The sequence below is a fragment of the Meriones unguiculatus genome, chromosome 1, assembly GCF_030254825.1.
Source record: "Meriones unguiculatus strain TT.TT164.6M chromosome 1, Bangor_MerUng_6.1, whole genome shotgun sequence".
NCBI lineage: Eukaryota > Metazoa > Chordata > Mammalia > Rodentia > Muridae > Meriones > Meriones unguiculatus.
In genome coordinates, this window is record NC_083349.1 from 148,291,408 (window position 1) to 148,313,627 (window position 22,220).

At 40.4% G+C, this 22,220-nt stretch overlaps 1 protein-coding gene across 2 annotated transcripts in view; it reads right to left on the reverse strand.

Annotated features, from left to right (window-relative positions):
* The window catches only part of Dync2h1 (dynein cytoplasmic 2 heavy chain 1), a 202,259-nt gene that overhangs the window by 97,738 nt on the left and 82,301 nt on the right, over positions 1-22,220 (reverse strand). Inside the window, exons 57-66 of one of the 2 annotated variants that reach the window (XM_021652836.2) lie at positions 21,660-21,820; positions 18,174-18,297; positions 17,376-17,497; positions 11,787-11,873; positions 10,518-10,644; positions 9,821-9,962; positions 8,963-9,072; positions 5,711-5,731; positions 4,520-4,618; positions 1,892-2,015 (exon numbers count right to left, since the gene is read on the reverse strand). In XM_021652836.2, the coding sequence (XP_021508511.1) occupies positions 1,892-2,015; positions 4,520-4,618; positions 5,711-5,731; positions 8,963-9,072; positions 9,821-9,962; positions 10,518-10,644; positions 11,787-11,873; positions 17,376-17,497; positions 18,174-18,297; positions 21,660-21,820 (1,117 nt within the window). The remainder of the gene's footprint in view (positions 1-1,891; positions 2,016-4,519; positions 4,619-5,710; positions 5,732-8,962; positions 9,073-9,820; positions 9,963-10,517; positions 10,645-11,786; positions 11,874-17,375; positions 17,498-18,173; positions 18,298-21,659; positions 21,821-22,220) is intronic. The other variant, XM_021652837.2, reaches the window with a different exon arrangement.

Genomic DNA, 22,220 nt, shown 5'->3' on the forward strand with positions numbered 1-22,220 from the left:
TTCACAATAAAATTGTTTTAGAAATGTACAGAATTTTAAAAACACATAATGGTAGCTCCCATGTAAACAGTAGTGTAATGGTTGAGCTTCACTGTCAACTCTGTCAAATCAAGACATTCCTAGTAAAGTAATAAAACAAGCCTCTGCTACCTGCAGGGGGATTTCCAGGAAAGATCAAAGGGCACTAATGCAATCGACAGCTCAGCCTAATGGTACATTAAAACTCAGATGTAGCACATAGACAGCTCTGTCTCCAGGTGGGCTCCCTAGTAAGGGGAGAAGAGGCAGTCTCAGACATGAACTCATCTGCCTGTTCCTTGATCACTTCTCCCTGGGATGACCTAGGCAGCTCACAGAGAAAGAGGATCTAGGGAGTCCTGATGGGACCTGATAGGCTAGGGTCAGACAGGAGGGGAGCAGGACTTCCTCTATCAGTGGACTAAGGAGAGAGATAGGGGAGAAGAGGGAGGGAGGGCGAGACTGGGAGGATATGAGAGAGAAAACAACAATTGGGATACAAAGTGAATTAATTGTATATAATGATAAGAATTTAAAAAACTGTAAATAGAATACTAGAGGGTGGGAAAACTGGAATGCGGGACCATGGCAAAGAAGGTGGGTCATGTGAGTGTAGCGCAACGGAATGCATCTGATCCTAGCTGCTACCCCCTGCTACCCCCTGCTTCCCGACCGCATCACTGTTACTACCCTGCTTCCCGACCGCAGCACTGTTACTACCCTGCTTCCTGACCGCAGCACTGCTACCCCCTGCTTCCTGACCGCATCACTGTTACTACCCCCTGCTTCCTGACCACATCACTGTTACTACCCTGCTTCCTGACCGCATCACTGTTACTACCCCCTGCTTCCTGACCGCAGCACTGTTACTACCCTGCTTCCCGACCGCAGCACTGTTACTACCCCCTGCTTCCTGACCGCAGCACTGTTACTACCCTGCTTCCTGACCGCAGCACTGCTACCCCCTGCTTCCTGACCGCATCACTGTTACTACCCCCTGCTTCCTGACCACATCACTGTTACTACCCCCTGCTTCCTGACCGCAGCACTGTTACTACCCCCTGCTTCCTGACCGCAGCACTGTTACTACCCCCTGCTTCCTGACCGCATCACTGTTACTACCCCCTGCTTCCTGACCGCATCGCTGTTACTACCCCCTGCTTCCTGACCGCATCACTGTTACTACCCCCTGCTTCCTGATGACCTCACTGTTACTACCCCCTGCTTCCTGACCACCAGCCCTATTCTGCCCCAGCACCACTCCTTCTAGGATACAATTCCTCACCACAGGCCCAGAAACAACACTGCCAGTTAAGGTAGACTGAAGCCTCTAAAACCGTGAGTCAAAATAAATCTTTCATTGCTTAAGTTGATTTTCACAGGTACGTGTCATACCAGCAGGAACACTACATAACAAGTCCATAAAGCTATAGCACATCACTACAGCATCAGAAGGACAAACTTGAGAGAGTTCTGGATTTACAGAACTTTTCATAATGACAAAGATTCAAAATACTTAACGCAAGAGAGAGAAGAACAAAAGGAAAAGAAACTATGTCAAAACTGATTTTAAGGTATTTCACTCAAGACAAGACTGAGATAACTAATGTTTTTTAAAGTGATAAAGAATAACATCACACAACAAAAATGACAATTGATTTTCAAAAACAATAAATAAATAAACCAAAAAAAGCAAAATCTGTACAAATTTCAAGTCTACATGAAACATTTAGGAAAATTAACAAAGTGTAATGCATACAGAATTATTCAACACAGCAAAACACAAAAATGCTTGAGAGTAAGTTGTCATAGAACGTTTCCTGAGTCAGTGCATACTGACTCTCTGGTACTCTCCAGAAACTCAAACGTTTACCTTGAGCAACCAGATCTCGCCTCAACAGCGGATAAAGAACAGGTTCTACCCCATCCATTTCTTGTATAATGAGGGTTTTCCCAAAACGCACTGCCAACTCGAGAGCTGTGATAAAGTTACTGTCCTGTGTTAATTAAAAAAAAAAAAAAAGCACATACTAGTTCCTTATATCAGTGAAGGTCCTCACAAACAATGGACATACTAAAAATTACTCAAAGTTTTCAAAGTCTATTATCTACAGTATAAATTGAAATTATTCATGGTTATTTTCTAATAGTAATAAATTATTTTAGTTGAATAAATGACCTTAATTTTTCATATTTTAAGTAGACATATACAAAATAAGCCTTTACAAATTATTTTGACAAGAAAATCCAAATAACACAAGCTCTTTTTTCTTTCCCTACCAAACTCTGCATTCCTAGTGTGAATTATAAAAATAACTTAAGGAGTAAATCTCTAGAACCTTCTCATCCTGCACACCTGGAACCAACCATGTTCCAACTGAACATCAAGTCTTCACGTCCACCAGACTACAAAAGCTTCCTATCAAGTTTCTACTGTATATACAAGTTGCTACAAAAATAAAATTCCAACCTCTATCTGCAATAAATGGCCACATATTCAAAAGAATTACTTCACTATGTTCCTTCTTTAAAAAGGCAAGATGAAAAATTCCTGTAAATTTGTCTTTATAAGAAAAGCTTAATAACTGGGAAAAGAATATTAGGTAAGATTTTATAATCAATCAAGAAAGTTGAGATATTCCTGTCTAGCAAAAGAGTAGTTTTACTACTCATGGAGATAACCTAGAACCCCTTCACTGATATAGCCCATGGCAGTTCAGAGTCCAATTGGGTTACATAGTAATTGGAAGAGGGTCTGTCTCTGACATAATGTGATTGGCCTGCTCTTTGATCACCTCCCCCTGAGGGGGGAGCAGCCTTACCAGGCCACAGAGGAGGACAATGCAGCCACTTTTGATGAGAACTGATAGACTAAGATCAGAAAGGAGAGGAGAACCTCCCCTATCAGTGGACTTGGGGAGGGGCATGCATGCAGAAAGGGGAGGGAGGGTAGGATCGGGAGGGGAGGAGGGAGGGGCTTATGGGGGGTTACAAAATGAATAAAGTGTAATTAATAAAAAAAAGAATGTGATATATATATATATATATATATATATATATATATATGAGTAGTTTTAAACATTGTTCCAGGGCTCCAGGTGGGAGGAAAACAAATGTATCATGGGTAAATGAAGATAAATTACAATGACCCACTGCCTACCAATCAGCCAACAGCAGAGCACCTGTACAAAAGCAATCCCAAACAACCACCACAACACTCAAGTTCTTGACTGACCATTGACAGCCTTAACACTGACACAGCATCACAGCACAGAGCACATACTATGGTGGCTCTGGAGGGCACAAATGCACAGGGGAAGCAGCTGCCTATAAGCACAGCACACTGACAGCATGCAGTTCCTGCTGCCAGAGTATACTTGTGGTTTATAGACTCACTGTGCTGCATTTTGTCAATAGTTGTGCAAAGTATTCCTTCTACTTATGAAAAAGTAAAACACAGCTAACTGCAAGCTAGACATGTCTAGAAGTGCCTGACTGCCACTTCCAGGCAGGCATTGCCTCAGCTGGGATGTTCTTCAATACTGCTGCTCCTTGCCTTTACCCACCTACCCATTCGTTTGCTTGCTTGCTTGTTTTGACCATTTATGCTTTTCCTGTACCTGTCCCTTTTCAGAAGGGTTCTGTACATACTGTGCACTGCTCTCATCCCTAGCACGGTGTTCAGTACAATGACCTGCTGCACAGCCCCATAGCCGGGGAGCCACAGGCTTTAGAGCAGCGAGGCGTGCAGTGGGCCATGTTAGATGCAGGATGTACTCTCCAGTGTTCATACTGGAGAACTGCTTGAGAATGCAGCTCTCCGTCATATCCCAGTCGGTACATAACACAAGACATGACCTGATTTTCAGCAATTCTTACCACATGCAAATCAGATAGACACTTCTGTAGGAAATGTAAAATTTGGAGGTAATTTTTCAAATACCTTAAGCATATCTATAAAAATTAATCAACTGTTGATCCTTACAAACAATAATTTCCTTAGTAAGGTAAACTGAGCAGTGAGGATTCACTGCCCAAGCACCGCAACCACAGCTTACTGGCCAAAAATGTCCTCTCTTAGGGCATGTTAAACTCCTAGTTGAGTATAGGAACAGGAAATGAGAGACACAGAAAACATAAAGAACAGAAGTAGCTATAAGATCAGGAGGCCTCTTCATTCTCCAAACTAGGCTTAAGTATGCAATTCCATCTGGCATGGTGTAGATGTCTGTTTCTTTAGCCACCTCTATGAAGAAGAGGAGCTCTATCTACTCACTGTTAAAACTCACAGTGTTCACAGGGGTCACAGCACCAAAAAGAAAGTATTTGTCGCTGTGCTAGAAATGATAAAGCTGAAGCCAGGAGGGTTATCCTTCTTCCTCCAGATCCCCACAGGGAATGCTGCAGCTAGCTCATTCTGCATGTCTTCTCATTATACACCCCAACCTGTATTCACTGCTGGTTATCAGAAGTCAGGACCTAAACTGTACACAGTACCTACCTGCTGGTTAATAACTTCCAAACGTGAGTCCTTCAGATGTGTCTTTAACCACTCAGTTGCCTGAGAAGATGGGTCTATCAGAAATGGGCACACGCGACTCTAGTGGGAAAAAAACAAAACACCTTTTTAATGGTAATTTTGTATTTAAATGCACATAAACTTCTAAAAGCTGTAAATCAAGTGTAAAATGAGATTTTCTGTGTCTTTGTAGGCTGCAACTCTATTAAATTCAAGGTGGAATAGAAGAGGCAGCTTGAATTTGCACTAAAAGCCACTTAGATAAATTACTAGGAACATGCAGTAAATAATTAAACTACAATAAGTGAACATACTCTGCAAATTTCCTTAAAGGAAAACTGAACTGGCTTCCCATGAGGATCTAAAGACCTAGGAGCTCATTTATGTAGAACGTCAAACCACTGAAGCTGCCTTCCAACAGCACTGAGCAGGTGAAAAGAAGCAAAAGATATCAGAAGATAAAAGTTTCCATTCTACCAAAAGAAATCTACAGATTCTATGCAATCCTATGTAATTCTATGTAATCCATTAAACTTTAACACAATTTTTCATGTAAATTGAAAAAAAAAGAAAGAAAAGAAGCAACGCAAAAAATACAAAGTATATATTACCTATATGATGTTTTTAATCATCATTATCTAGTAAATATATTTAAACAACCAACCGATTTTTCTTAATTTTCCCACTTATGTGAAGAATAATGCAATTGCTATAGTGATAAGGGAGCATGCACAAGAGTCATCAGGACACTGAGAACTAGACTGTGTGCAGCGAGAACACACCGGAAACTTCAGCGGCATATCAGGGGAAGGGGACGGCAGGAACTAACAGAACAGTTTCTGTCACAACACTGTTCAGGATTTGGAGATACTAAACAGAAGGTGGACTTTGAACAGCTCTACTGTGATGCTCAGGTTCTCTACAGACAAGAAACTCCTCCCACTGCACTTTCCCATCAGGCAGCAGTGTCTAGAGGTCATTCTTACTGCTCCATTGTACAAATGCACAGCTTCTGGCAAAGTGACAAGTCTAGTAAACAGCCTCTTCGGTGTTACTGTGGGTCTAGACCTGATTTTATGCTAACGACAACAACAACAAAAACTTCACTTCTAGTATATTCTCTTACACCCTCTAAGTCACTACTTTTAAAATTGAAAAAAAAAAAAATCTTACCCATGACTCCAAACCAATGATCTGATGCGGTCAGAAAAAAAATAAAAAAGGTGATATTTTTAAGCCTCTCATTTAAGCAAATATGTGTAACAAATCGTATTAATAGAAATTTAGACAAAATTTCTAAGGTACATTCCACGTTCAATGTTCCATGATAAAATGTAGCTAAAATTTACACTCAACATACTGTAACAGATTAAAAATGATAAGCTTCCATTCACCGATTCATTCAAGTACCATGCTGGGTAACAACCAAGGGAATACAGACAAGAAGCACAGAAATGAGGAAGGTGTATTTCTTGACCTTCCATGACTTCACGTCCAAATAAAAAGCAGAAATAAAAACTGCATGAGTAGGAGGCACATAAGACACACAGGAGACATATGGAGTTGGGGTAGGAAAAGTCAAATTAAATTAAGCCAGAGATTATCTAGGTGTAGAGGGTAATCCCACAAAAGAAAAGAAGATGCAAAGGTTGAGTGTCTGGAAAACTCCAGCAGTCCGGTAGAGCTGGGTTTGGAAAGTGTGGGCAGAGACTATGCATTTAACACGGCAGAAGGAGAATTAGTAAGCACTGCCAGATCAGGAAGAAATTTGTTATGCCATGTAATGAAAATTCAAGATGCAAGAAATAGAAAGTCATGGGCATACACCAACGGAAGCAAAGTGATGACAGTTCCAAGGAAATGAGAAACACAAAGGGGAAGGTGCCGGCTAGGTGCTAGAAGGGAGTGTGAATAAGCATGATGGTTCCAGGGATATCCAGAGATGCATTAAGTTAGACTGCAGAATAATTAACTCAACAATGAAGGAGATGGCAACAAAAAGTCACAGATTTGTACCCAAAACTACTGGACTAAGATTATGCTACCTCCCACAAGAAAAATAAGATGAGCAGGTCATGAGGATGTAAAGGTTTATAATGGAGAGCTGCCTGGCCTGCCCTGCATGACACACTCAAGGTTTCTGAGAGTCACAGACACACATACACACACACACACACACACACACACACACACAGGTCACCAGCCACTGACATTCTGGTGACTCATAGGCTGGGGAATGGGGAGAGGAGGGATGGACACAAGCTCTGAAATTTGTTAATAAGAAGTCAATAAAAGCCAATGTTAATGAAAGGTAGAGACACATTCTCTGTGATCAAATCCATTTACTCCGTAAGATAGCGAGAAAAGCCAGAATGTTGACTTGAGCCTATTCATAACACTACTACTTGTGAAGTAAAGTAAGAAAGATCAGGAGTTCAAGGTCACCCTCAGCCACAAAGCAAGTTCCTGGACAACACAATATGCGAGTCCTTCAATTAATTTCATAAACCTCACCTAGTATGTCCACAGAAGATGTTACTAAGTATCACATGGACTTTCTGATCACACGTTTGACCATAACCTATATCAGACCTAACTTACCTTAGACTTGAGATACAATGTTGACTATAATGGCAAACTAATTCTCATTTACTTTCCAAGTGATATTTTTTGGAAGGGGTACACTGGAAGTGTATCTAAAACATTCTGGCAATATTAAATGAAATTTAACTATAAGTTTATTATTAAAATTAAGCTCAAGGGCAATTTCCTATATTGATTATGAAACTTAATTCTGAAGACAGTTGTTTTTTCAGTTATTAGCAGAAAAAAAGTCATAAATATGTTTTCTACAGGCTTAGCTCCACGTCACCCATTCTTAGAAAATCATTTTTAGAACATCAAGGCTTTTGCAGGGATTGTTTATTGTTTGTTTCGCTTTGGGTTTTTGCGACACGGTCTCACTATGTATTTGCAGCCTTGAACTTAAAATCCTCCTGCTTTATCCTCTCAGGCTAGGATTGCATGACTGTGTCGCCACATCATCAGGCTTAACATCTGAAAATTATTACTTTCCTTGATTACTACAATGGATGAAGGAATGAGCCGAAACCTTGAAGACTAAGTATGGCAAACATGACAAAAGCACACAGGTGCAGGGCGCAGAAAACATAGCGCAACATCCTGACAAAGCAGCCGGGACTCCCGGTGTTTACTCCAGGGTAGGAGAACAAAAATACTGTTAAAAAGTAAATAGAAAAACAGTAAAATAAAATAAAATTAAAAACTATTTAACTTGTAGTCAGCAATTTCTTCTAGGCAACATAATGGTATACTGAACTAAATTATGGACAGTTACAAGATTAAAGAAATAAACAGAACCCAAACCAAGAATATATCATTTACTGTAACACACACATATGCACACACACACTTGTGGAGGAGTTAAGAAGCTAAGATAGAGAAAACAAAAATATCAATACTCAGGAAGAAAGGTTTCAGAAATGAGAGAGAATAATAGTATTATAAAATATAAGCTACTGAGACAGAAAATAAATTCCTACCACTTAGGATTAAAGTAAGTATGCACTGGGGGCAGCACGAACAGCTGAGCTGCTGACCGCACTGGACCCCAAGCCTGACCACAGGAGGGAAGGGGAGGGGTTGCCCTTGTGATGTCTTCTGACCTTAGTTATACTTATTCACATACACGCAAGAAACAAATGTAAAAAACTGTGAAAGCTACACCAAATCAATTATAAAATCAAATTTCATTTAAAGTTTATATTTTATCAACTCACAATTAAAACAAAAAGGCAAAAAAGTAAGAAGGGAACCAGTGGGGAGGTTGTGGGGATTGTGGTGAGAGAGAAAGGCTAAGGAAAAGGAGTAAACAAAAATGGCTTAAGCACATATATGAAGCTGTCACTGAACAACGTAACACATTGCTTAGACTATGACGTTTGTAACCATGGCTTTAAATGTGGCTTTTACATTTACTGCCTAGAAAGTATTTTCAACTAGAAGAAAATACATACTACATGAAACAGTTTCCAAATTATACATATGTTCATTTCTAACTTGTAACCCAAAACTTACTTTCTCATTTCAGAATTTTGTTTGGTAAATGAAATTGAAATACAAAATTTATGAAAGAAATAGAGCATGAGATGAACTGGTGTTCTTTACAATATAGCTATTACTATTAGTTCAATTTTGGGTATTTTATCATCAAAAAAGCCATCTTAGCTTGCACTTTTATATTAAATTGAAAAATAAATTAAACTGAACAGTAGACAAGCAACTTTAATTACCAACATATGTGTCATTTTATTTAACTAAACAACAGAATAGCTGCAAGAGCTACTGCATGTTCACAGTGCAGGATCACCTTTTAAGTATAACGGGGACAATTTTATCAGTTACCTGTAAGATCACAAGGGCATTCTCTATGGACAGGTCATCGGAAGGAAGGCCTTCACTCTTCCAGATCAATTGCTCACTTTCAGTACAGAGAAATCGCCTTAGATCAAATTCTGAAAAGCAAAAGGCATCAAGCAGTCGCTGCAGCAATCAGCACTTGATAGACTAGCACAAAATGCCCAGGGCAGGCCTTGCCTGACACCCAGGCCTGGGCACTACAACATGAACCTGGAAAAAAGGAGGCTTCTTGAAAAGTAAAAAGAGCAGAACCCTTTTTTGCTGTTGTTTTGCTTTTTCATTTTCATTTATGGTTTTGTTTTTTTCGAGACAGAGTTTCTTTGTGTATCTGTGTAGCTTACAGCTGTCCTGGACTCACTTTGTAGACCAGGCTGGCCTCAAACTCACAGAGATCCACCTGCCTCTGCCTCCCTGAGTGCTGGAATTACAGGTGTGTACCACCACACCTGGCATAAGCAGTACTCTTAATTAATTAATCCAAGTGAATGTTTCACAGTCACAATAATTTGTGAAAACAAAAAAATTCACAAGAAAATTTAGAGTCTCACATTTCATTTTAGCATGTGAAATTAATGTAAAAAATATATATTTAGCTACCTTTATGCAAAATTAAAAGTAATTCAGAGGGAGGTTTCTCATATGGATGTAGGAGTACAAAACTTATAATAATGAAGCAATTTACAAAATACAAACCCATGAGACTTGGCAAATCTGAAGTAGTCATCATAACCACAGTTACATACAGAAAAAAAAAAATCCCACTGAAAAGAAGTAAAGTGACCAGAAGTGGAAGGGCCATTTTGGCATAATGAGATTTCAAGTTTACAATAACGCAATACAAACTCTCTAGACCAGCTGCCTTGGTCCATTCGTCCAGACAGCTCTTTCTGAGGCCTTCAGGAGCAGCGGAGAGATAGGTTATGAATGCAGCCGCCAGCTGAGCTCTTTTGGGGAGGGTGGCTAACTCTTCTGATATCTCTGCAACCTGGAAGAAGACAGGGAGTGTGGGTGCAGCCCCTCAGAAGACAGCACAGCTGCTCACTCAGGACCATAATTCCTCAGTGCCTTAGTAACACCTCACAAATGTTCAAACTAACAGTAAGAACTCAGTTTTTAAACATGTAAGAAACAAGATATTTCCATAAATAAACATATTTTGCTATATGTATCTTCTCCCTACAATTAAATAAAAACTTTACAGAAACAAAAGTTACTAATGTTGAAATCATGGAACATATCAATAAGAAACAAATGATGAACAGTACTAAATATTAACCTTCTTCTTGTAAAGGTAAATTCCCTCAGATCATTGCTCACCCTGTTCTTATCAACACGGTGAGCCAAGGATAAATATGTTATTTTCCTGAAGTGTGTTCATAAAAACACACTTTATCACTTTACTTACTGACTGACCAATGACATCTAGACTGTCAAAGGTCAGCTATAAACTAATGGATATTTTTCCTTTTCTCTTTCTGTTTTTTAAACATTAATTACATGACAAGTTTTCCGTGTTTTGTGGCTCTTCTCCTAAACGAACCTGTGTATTCCATCTCCTGTGCTCTCTGTCCAGCTGACTAATGAGAACCTCTGCAGCTTTGATGGTCTCCTGCGCCTTGCTGACTTCAGCTTCAAGTTTGGCAGCTTCTGAAGTTCTGCTCTGAAATCTAAGGAAACATTAACATATAATTAGAAACAAAATATTTAATCCACTTATCCATGGGAAATACTGATTACATATGTGTATGAAATACATTAATAAGATAGACAGGTATACAAACATTCCACTTAAATCCTTTCATTTTTGTTCTAGTAGAGTTCAGTGGTAGACCATGACTCAACCAAACACACAGTCCTAGGATCCATCATCTAAACAAAAAATCAACACAGTATCTTACTCTATATGTGCAAAGACTAGACAGAGACTCAATAGCCAACATTTGTACACACTTCTCAAAAGGTTTACTCAAGGCCTTGACCCTAGGAATTAGCTAACTATACGTGTTAGAATTTTTTTTAATTCTAGTTGCACAAACCTATCTGATAGCATGTGAACCCTATATATGATGATAACATATCAAATCTTTGGAATTTTCTTGAGAATTTTCTACCTACTGTCTTCTCCCCTGATTTCTTGGCCTAACCCTTTCAAACATCTACCTGCCAAACAGAAATACCTCGTCCACTGTGCATCACCCGTCACCTAACATGCACTTACCGAATTTTAACAGTGCATGTGTCTGAATAGGAGTAAGTGTAGGATGTGTGCCTGTGCACTGTGCAGGTTTGTTCATCTATGTAGGGACATGTGGAGGCCAGAGGTCAGGGCTGAAAGGTCTTCCACAACCACTTCCCCACATACCCATTACAAAAAGAAAATAGGACACACAATTTCTAAAACACCAGTTTTATAATTTTTTTCAGTTTTTCTTAGCACATAGAGGACTCTGGTTTTGACCCCTAGTACCACAAAGGGGGAAAAAAACTTGTAGAAAAGTACTACTGTTAATTATTTTGGCTTTGTTTTTTTCATTTTGTTTTTCACCCAGGTCTTATATAGCCCAGGCTCCCCTCTAACTAGCCATGTAGCCCAGGATCATCTTAGACTCCTGATCCTCTGCTTCCTTGTCCTAAGCACTGGGCCACAGGCATGACCCATCACATAGCTAAGTAAGTAGAGCATCTCAACTACTCTATAACCATCTCAACCTGAGAGTGATGTGACAAGAGGACAAAACAACAGTTACAACTAGGATGTGAAAACCTTTCAAATAAGCTCAGGTGTGCTGCAGTTTCAAGCCAAACTTACTTTTCTTTGAGTTCTGATACTTTTTGACCAACAGAGTTAAGAAGATCTTCTAGTTTCCTTTTCCTATCTTCAGTTTTCTTCAAATTCCTGTAGTATGATTCAATGTTAGATGGCATTCTATCTTAGATTTCAACATTAAAGCAGCATTTTAAGGAATGATAGTGTAGTAAATGGGACAGAACTACCACAGGTCAGTATTATAACACTTCTGTATAGATATATGAAGCAATGCCAAAACTAAAAGTGAATCCTTTGATATAACTCATATTGCTTCTTGGAATTTGTATTTTAAAAGACTTGCAAATTTAGACTTTTAAATAAAAACAGTAAACATGTTCATCTATCTCCTTTCAAACCATATAAAATGATGTGAGGGAAATAAATATGGACATCCTGCATATATGATAAAGGTAATCTTAAAACTATGGCAAAGGAAATTTTTCAATAAAATTCGGAAAATAGGTACTGACAGGACAGAATAAAAACAAACCAGCAAACAAAAACCTGAGATGTCTGTGGGAAAGAATGGTAAAATAAACAGAATTCTAATTGCTTAGAAGGTAGACAGCATCTGTCTCTGAAAGTAACAGAAAAGCTAGAGACACAAATGTCCAGAAGTTGGTGAGATGCACTGAAGAGTTAGATCTCAAACTCCATCCCTCCCCTGAAACAGACTTTAAACCAACCCAAAATTCAACACTTCTAGCTGCTAATCCACCCAACCCTCTCTAGCCCCACTGACACCATACAGACAAGATATGACACTTCTTTATGGGAAAAGTGAATGTCTTTTTCACTCTAAAAGGCATCCCCAAATATTGGAGCTGTTCTTACCTGGCCAGTCTACACCTGAACACTGAATCCTCACACTAGCAGCAGGGAAACAGAACCACACACTCCAGTTTCCATGACTGCATGCTGATTGCTCAAAGGCAAGGACTTGTCATGTCCAGAAGGCTTCTTAACCAGAACCAAAACAAAGCCAATGAACATGTAATTACAGGAGGAAGTATACCCTCAGGTAGATAGAGAGAATGTTAGAGAATTGAAAAGACTTACAGGGCACTAGAAATACAACCAGGATGGTGTAGCAATGGGAGGAAACCTGCTAGAGCAGAGGAGTGCAGGCACGGAAAGCAGGCAGGTGAGCTGTACGCACTACAAGCAGAGTCCCTGGACCAAGGGTCTTCCCATGGAAGACCTTCCCCTATTTTGCACAAGGTGTCACTGTTGTTAACAGAACCCTGAAATTATTAAGACCAGATATAAGAGAAGACAAGACTGGTTCTGACATTCTACCACCAGACTACTAGAAGTTTCTGATCATGAAGATGAAGCCAGTCCTTCCTTCTGAAAAGAGCACTTTCTTTTTGTAGAAGCATGGCAGCTTCATTCTGGTGTGTGGCACATGGGGAGGAGAGATCATTTATCCATCTAAGCATGACAGCAAAAGGAAAGAAAAGGGTGTATAGCATCTCCTGGGGTCTTCCTTAAAATAAGCACAACTTAAAAAAAAATGAAAAGTTCACCAGAAAAAAATTTCAAACATATCCTGTCTTGAATTAAAATTAGAACTACAGTTACGACTGAAATCTAAATGAGCAGTTCATTTACAGATAAATTAAAAGTGTCAAAATCTGGAAGAGCTTCACAGAAGAATGCAACAACCCCCTTAGAAACAAACTACTTTAGGACTTGCTAATTACAGTGAAACATGACATAGACTTTCATGAGTGATGACTGCACAGTATAGTGCAGCTCAGTTTAGTGACAGGTGCAAAAGGAAACTATTAAAGGATTAATAAACATCTCCAGAGCCAACATGTGCACTGAGTGTATCCTACCCAAAACTGTAGAGGCTCACAACTCCAGAAGCAGGGTCCTAAAAACTTCCAAAGGGAAAAAGTACCAAAAAAGGGAAACAAACAGCACGACTTTCCCAAGAACAAGGCTGCACTCTGGAAGCCAGCAGAAATGGGGTCCACTCTGAAAACGGGATTCTGCACCGGCAGAAATGGGGTTCTTGACCTTCAGTGTATGCACACACATCATCTGAAGACTCAGTGCAAAAAGACTACAAGCAAAAAGGCCTCAAGCATATATCACTAAGCATCTGAAAGAGTGAAAAGACCAAGATGTTGCTGAAGCTTCTGGCACAGAGATCACATGATGGAATAAGTTCATCAAATCACTATATATATGTCATTCCAATGCTGAAAACATACAATAATAGGATATGTATGTGCAAGAACTCAAAAAACTTTTTGTCTCATGTATATTTTCATAGAAAATAATTAAAAAAAAAACAAGGAACTGAAAAATTTCATAATAAAATAAAAGAACATACAAAAAAAGACAGAGGAATTACCCAGAACAATGATGGCAAAAAGTTCTGAGATAACAGCTTTAGGCAAGAGCCTGGAGTTCTAATCCAGAATAATATTAACACTAAGGAAAAAAGAAAACAATGAGATCACCAATTACGCTTCCAGGTTTGTGCTGACAGACGACAGATAAACCCATAGCATATGAGCAGGAAGGGATGATCCATTTTCTTAATCATCTATGCATTCATTTGTTTATTCATCAATTCATTCATTTATTAATTATTCTCTCATATATTACATTCTGACCTCAGTTTCCCCTCCCTCTCCTCACAGTGTCCCCAACCTTCCCTCTCACCCAGATCCACTCCTCCATCTCCCTTCAGAAAAGAGCAGGCTTCCCTTGGATACAACCAAATATAGAACACGTTACAGTAAGACCAGGCACATAACCTCACATCAAGGTTGGATGAGGCAACCCATCCAACGAGTAAAAGGGTCCTAAAAGCAAGAGTCAGACACAACTTCTACTCCCACTGTTAGGAGTCCGACAAGGACATCAAGCTTCATAATCTTAACATATATGCAGTGGAGTGAGGTCAGAGCCATATAGGCTCCCTGATTGACAGTTCAGTCTCTGTGAGCACCTATGGGTCCTGCTTAGTTGATTCTATGTACCTTCTATGGTGCCCTTGTCCCTCTGCTGGCTCCTACAATCAATCCTTCCTCCCCCTCTTCCGTGAGATTCCCTGAGCTCTGCCTAACGTTTGGCTGTGGGTCTCTTGCATTTGCTCCTATCAGTTGCTAGATGAAGCTTCTCTGATGCAAGGCTTTGGTCTATGAATGTAGCAGAATATCATCAGGAATTGTTTTACTGACTTTTTTTTTCCAGTCATGGTTTGGTCTAGCCTAGGACTCTGGGCTATCCAGACTCTGGTTCCTGGTCCTCCAGGTAGTACCATGTGTGGGCTCCCTCTGGAGTAGCATGGCTCTCAAGTTAGACCAGTCACTGGCTAGCCACTACCTCAAGTTCCCTGCTACCTTTACCCCAGTACATCTTGCATACAGGACAAATTGTAGGTGAAAGGTTCTGTTGCTGGGCTTGTGTCCCAGTCCCTCTACTGTAAGCCTTGCCTGGTCACAGAAGATGGCTCCATGTCCCCAACACTAGGAGTCTTTGCTAGGGTCACTATTGTAGAGTCCAGGGAGGTTCTGTTGCACTAGGTTTCCACCTTCTACAAAATAACACCTTCTCCAGTTGTCTCTCCCAGGACTCTCTTCTCCCAACCCAAACCTGATCTCTCCCATTCTCACCCCTAGTGTGCTAAGTCAACTCTTGAAAGCTATTCTGCCCCTCCATTGGCTTTTCCTTGTTACTTGCCCTTTATGGGTCTATAGACTATAGCATGTTTAGCCTTTCCTTTATAGCTAATATCCATTTATAACTGAGTACATATCATGTTTGTCTTTTTGGGTTACCTCACTCTGGGTGATTTTTTTTTTTAGTTCCACCCATTTGCCTGAAAATTTTATGGTGTCATTTTTTTTTTAACAGCTGAATAATACTATATTGTATAAAGGTACCACATTTTCTTTATCTATTCTTCAGTCAAGGGGCATCTAGATTGTTTCCAGATTCTGGCTACTCTTAATAAAGCTGCTCTGAATATAGTTGAGCAAGTGTCCTTGTGGTATGGTGGAGCATCCTTTGTGTATATGTCCAGGAGTGGTATAGCTGGGTCTTTAAATAGATTAATTCTTAATTTTCTGGAAAACCACACTATTGATTTCCAAAGTGGCTGTACAAGTTTGCACTCTCACTAGCAACAGAGGAGTTTTCCCATTGCTCCACACCCTCGCCACCATGAGTTGTTACTTGTGTTTTTCATCTTAGTCATTCTGACAGGTGAAAGATGGAATCTCAGAGTCATTTTGGTTTGCATTTTCCTGATGTTGAACATTTGCTTAAATGTTTCTCAGCCATTTGAGATTCCTCTGTTGAGAATTGTCTGTTTAGATCTATAACACATTTTTCAATTGAATTATCTGGCTTGTTTATGTCTAGTTTCATGAGTTCTTTATATATTTTGGATATATAGTAGTCGTTTGCCAAATATGGATTAAATGAAAATCTTTTCCCATTAGGTAGGCTGCCATTTTGTTTTATTGATGGTGTCCTTTGCCTTACAGAAACTATTCAATTTTATGAGGTCCCATTTATCAACTGTCAATATTAGCACCTGTGCTACTGGTGTTCTGTTCAAGAAGTTTTGTAAAAAATAAAGCAAATGGTGCTGGTATAACTGGATTTTGGCATGTACAAGAATACAAATAGATCCATGTCTATCACTCTGAACAAAACTCAAGTCCAAGTGGATCAAAGACCTCAACATAAACCAGACACACGAAACCTGACAGAAGAGAAAGTGGGAAAAGGATGCCCATTTTCAAAGTGAGGTCAGCTGTTATTGTGAAGAATCATACAGAGAGCAGAAGTAGCTCTCAGGGGGAAAAGGGATGCAGCACAGCGGTGGAGCAAGCCCAAGATTTGGGGTTCAATCTCCACTAAGTCAAGAAAGGGGGGACAAAAAAGATATGGAAGACAGAAAATAAATTCATAAAACAAATGTACCATATATAATAATAATAATAAATAATAATAACAGCCAAAATGACTTAATACAAAATTTTTATGTAATTAATATTGAAAAACAAATCGAATTTTTCGCTAAAATGGGTTTTCTAGGTAATATCCAAAGTTAATGACACATGCAATAAACCTCTTGGCCTGCATTTAGAATAAATGAAATAAATGGAATGTGGGGCTAATAACAATAGCAAAGTGCATCTCCAATCTCCAAGGCTAAGTAGGTGACTATTCTTCCTACCTGCTCAGATGCTATTTGAGGAAACACATCTTAAATAATTCCCAGATAACCAATGCAGAAATAACATTACACATGTTCTAAATGCTAAGCCATTCTTTTTTCACATTGGCTCTTCTGGACAAACACCTACTTGTTCAACCCAGACACAGGAGACACTGGTGGCTTCTGCCATCCATCCTCAAGCTGGCTGCTTTGTGGATCCGTTAGGTTCTTACCTTGGGATTTCACTAACTCATCTGTAAGTTTACTTTGTCAGCTGCCATTTTGAGGTCGGGGCAAAACAAACACCTCAAACCAAAATCACCATGAACAATATAATACATGCATCAAACTGACAGCAATGCAGGTCAGATCATCTTACTTGGTGTTTTACTTACGACTCTAATCCTGACTGCTCCGTTTCCAGAGGCTGGATCCGTTCCAAGACATGGGAGTACTGTACGTTAGCTTTAACCCAAGCAGCCAAAGGAGCAGCTGCAGTGCTGGCACGCTTAGCATTCTGAAACAACAAAAAAAAAAATCATTACAAGGTATCCGTACCTGACTTAACATTGAATACACATAAAGATAATGTCAATATTTTATCTAGGCATTTATTTAAAAATTTTACTTAAGCTTTTGATTGATGGTTTAAACTATAGTAAACTGTTTTTATTAAACAAAATAAGTATTTCTGAACTCACTTGCAGTTTAAAGTTAAACTTTTTAAAGTACATGTGATCATTTAGAATGCACATGACTGTTCTGCCTCCTTGATAAAGAATACACATTTTCCCCTCTATATGTGGTAAGCTTTTATTAAATGAGAGTAATTTTAAAAGCATTGTTATTTTTGTCAAAGAAGAGTTAACATTTAAATAAAGAATTTTAAAAGTGTCAGAATCATTTAAGTTAAACTTTATTGAAATTTGATATATGTTCGCAGAAACAGATGCCCATTGCTACAGACATACCCAGCAGAAGAAAAAGCAATGAGGAATTATGTGGGAAAAAAAAAAGAAAGAAAAGGAAAGGATAAGAAGACAATAAACTCTAGATTCAAAGCCCATGGAGGATAGCAAACCTTAAAGCTTTGTTTTTTCCTTAATATTAGTTTTTGGACAACCTAGACAAATGGTAATGACAAAGAATCCCAAAGTAAAAAGCTGTTTACATAGAGTGAAAAACAAAACTACCTTTGGATCAAAAGAGGCTTTGTTTTTGAAGAGAATGTCCTCCACACTCTCCCGTATCTCCTTCGGGATGTTCCGGGCATCAAAAGTTGCAATGTCTTCTCTCACACCCCTTTTAGCAAGGAAGCTAGAAAGAAGGCACAATAACTCAAATATGGCTACTAAAAATTGTTCTTCCTAAATAAATGTGATGTCGATAGTACTTAAAGCCAATTAGTTAACAACAGAGGATATGAAGATTCAACATAGCGCTAGTAACTATTATGCTTTAATGAACAAGAAACCCACGCTTTAAGAGCATGAAGCAAGCTTTCTGCCATCCTGTGACAAGCCGGCCAGCACATGGACTGTGACAATCACACTGTCTAGACAGCCACTCTCCCTGCTGTCAAGTATTGCACGCTTCTCATCCTAACCCCTATCTCCAGAAGTAAAAAGAACTCCCATCAATATGGTTATCAACTACATAAACCCCAGCACCAATGTTCTGTGAAAGACTTGAAGCTAAGTGGCTCCATGTTAATTCTCTCCGCTTCTAGTTTTTGTCTTGTTTTATTCTAACTCACTCACTCCTCCCATAGCCTCTCTCCCTTACTTCTGCTGTTTACTACCCTTTTTCTCTCACCCACTCTCTCTCCAAAACATCCCCAAAGTATAAGACTCTCACAATAGTGATTATAATTTCTTCATCGGTAACTTACAGTGAAATCACAATGTTTATCTACTATGTAAGGATTAAATAAGTTACTAAATTTAGTGGTCATTGTTAAAGATTCTCAGGCATTCCTCTTCCTCAGTTAACCTTTTGAATAATCAACTGGAGAGAAAAAATATTTACATTTTGATATAATCACACATACCTTGACATTTCAGGGCAGCCTCTGTGTCAGGCTCTCATAGCTGCAGCCAGCTGCAGCAATCAAAGCAGCCAGCTGCCAGAGCAGAGGGATGGCGGCGGCGATACCACCCCAAGCTGCAGTACTGCCTAAGCTGCAGCAGGCCACCTCAAGCATTGGCAGGCCACCACCAAGCCAAGAGGCCTGTCATCCCAAACTGTCCCGATTCCGCCCAAGCCCTCCTGATGATCCCCTGTTGTCTGACCCTCCAGCATTAGCAAATCCAAGCAGCCCTCTGCCACCCCAGTCCTGTGACCCACTGGCCCCCGGCTGTGGAAGTCCTCTGATCCTCCATATCCCCTAACCCAAGAGCTATGCCTAGCTCTTGAGCAGCAGGCCACTAAAACTACAAGTGGCTAGCTGTCCTCCTTCCAGTCCTGGGGGTGTGGAGACTGTAGACAAAATGGCGGCTCCTGTCAGCAACAATGTGGGAGCTGTCCACGGTGACTTTCCTGCCTCAGCCTACTGCTATGGGAGCCCGCACCTTTCCTGCCTCAGAATACCTGCTGACACCATGGGAGCTGTCCATGACAACAACCTTTCCTGCTTCAGCCTACTGCCTTCACAATGGATTGTTTGTAAATTCTGAACTTTTTGTGTACTTTATAATCCCTCAAGGCTGAAAAGTGGCCTGAGCCCCTGCCTGAGAAAGCTCCAGCAGCTTCCTCCCAATTCTCTGTCATCTCCAGCTCCTCAGTAGGATTCACACCAGATTATGCTAATTTGAGGTGAAAAGTGTGGACAAAAACACACCAATCCCTGAGCAGGAGAACTGACTAATCCCTGAACAGAAAATCCCCACCAATCCCTGAGCTCCCTAAACTCAGGGATACTCCCTAATACTCAGTCTGGAAATCCCTTCCCTAGAAAGCTCTGCCCCCTAAGATATCCTATATAAAGTCTGCCCACTTCCCTGCTGCCTTCTCCTGGGAATAGAGGTGGTCACACCTGTATTCATCCCTCAAATAAATTTCTTTTAAGAGATGTACTGCCTGGTGTGACTCTCTCATTAAAGAAGCAATGAAGAAGAAGAGAGTAATGAAGTGAAGGAGTGGAGTTCAGGCTCCTAAGCATCTCAGTTCATCAACAGTTGGGGCAACCATCTCCAAGGAGCTAAAAAGTCTCTGCTAAGGAGGCCTCCTATTGGAGCTGTTTGGTTCCTGGGTTCCCATGTCTCAGGATACCCTGGGGACACTGTCCTACCTCAGAGCTGTGATAACTTCCCAGGCCTCTGAGTTGTGATTTCCCAGATATCCTTCCATCCAAGTACCAGCAAGGCTAACAACACTTTTTACTATCTCTTTAGATAAAAGTTAGTTTGAGAAATAGTAAACAAAATATTAAGAATGATCCTGATAGGCAGCCATGACGACAGCCACAGGAAGTAGACCACCCAAGACAAGGTGCCAGAGTACAGCCGGAACTACCACAACTGTAGAAGAGGAGGAGGAAATGTAAATGCAGCCAAAGCAGTCATTCTGTCTAGGGAGGGGATAAGGCACGTGTGCTGTTCAGGAAGCTGAGCCCTGTTCCAGGAAGGATGAAGGCAGAGACTGCTAACTTGGTGGATAAGTGGTGTCCTAGAAACAACCTTCTAATGGAAAAGAGACAACAGACAGTTCTGGGGATAATTCAGAGGCAGTAGTGGGCACTTGGATTGGCTTTGTGGATGAAGAAAATGGCTGGCTTTTGGGCAAGAACTTGTCTCCCTTTCATGACCCAGTTTAATTTCTGTGAGACATTCCCACAATGGGCTGCCCTCAGTGTGGGCTGTTATCATAATGGGCTGCCCTCAGTGTGGGCTGTTATCCCAGTGGGCTGTCCTCACAGTGGGCTATTATCACAGTGGGCTGTTATCACAGTGGGCTGTCCTCACAGTGGGCTGTTATCACAGTGGGGTGCTATCACAGTGGGGTGCCTTCACAGTGGGCTGTCCTCACATTGGGCCATCCTCACAGTGGGATGCCTTCACAGTGGGCTGTCCTCACAGTGGGCTGTTATCACAGTGGGATGCCTTCACAGTGGGCTGTCCTCACAGTGGGCTGTTATCACAGTGGGATGCCTTCACAGTGGGCTGTCCTCACAGTGGGCTGTTATCACAGTGGGGTGCCTTCACAGTGGGCTGCCCTCACAGTAGACTGATATCACAGCAGGGCGCCCTCACAGAGGGGTGCCCTCACAGTGGGCTGCCCTTATGGTGGGATATCCTTATGGTGAGATGACCTGAGGGCAGGACGCTGTCACAGTGGTAATACCTACTTCCTAAGGAAATATAAAGGAAAATATACCTTAGAGGTTTAGCCAATGTGCAGTTGATATTGATTATCACCTCACCAGGGTCTAGAATCACCTAGATTAGCCTTTACTTTGTCAGGGATTCTCTAATTTGGGTTAGCCTCTAGCATCCTATGACACTTCTAGAGAGGCTTAATGCACAACCCCACAGGCTGGAGCACCAGCCCTGGTGACGTGAGCGGGCCCACCCCTCCCTGACATGATGAATACCTCCAAAGCTGTGATCTAAAGCTATATGCATGCAGTAAGGTAAAGCTCATTGCTGAAAAAAAAAGTTTTGAATCAACTAAAAACTTACCTTTTCATGCTTACCCATGATGTATCAAAGATACCCATTAACCTCAAAACTCCTTCAAGGATATCTCGGATTACATCTGGTGGCATGCGCAGCGAGCGTATTTCTGAAAGAGATTCTGGCCTGATATTTCCAACTGCTAGCTTAGCTTCATTGACTAGAGGCTAAGAGACAAACATCAATCAAAACAATGTCAACATGTGTTTTTAAAAATCAATAACATTTTACAATCATGTAATATATATTGACATTTTAGTAAAATGACTATAGTTACTAATTGCCTTCCTCCTTTAAACACATAAAAGAAAATAACGCATTTTGCATCATTCTCATTTGGCAAATCTGTTTTGGGATACTTTTTCCATTTTCCAGGGTTCCTTTATATTATAGGAAAAGTCTGGTCACTTGGTCAAATCTGGAGAAAACAGACTCAACAGTCTGCCCTACTTAATCCCTGGAAGGCTCTCCTGTTTGCTTCTATTTCCATGACTGATACTCTGGGCACAGAAAACACTGACAACAGTGGTATAAAATAAGCTAAGCGACAGTAACATTTATACTCAA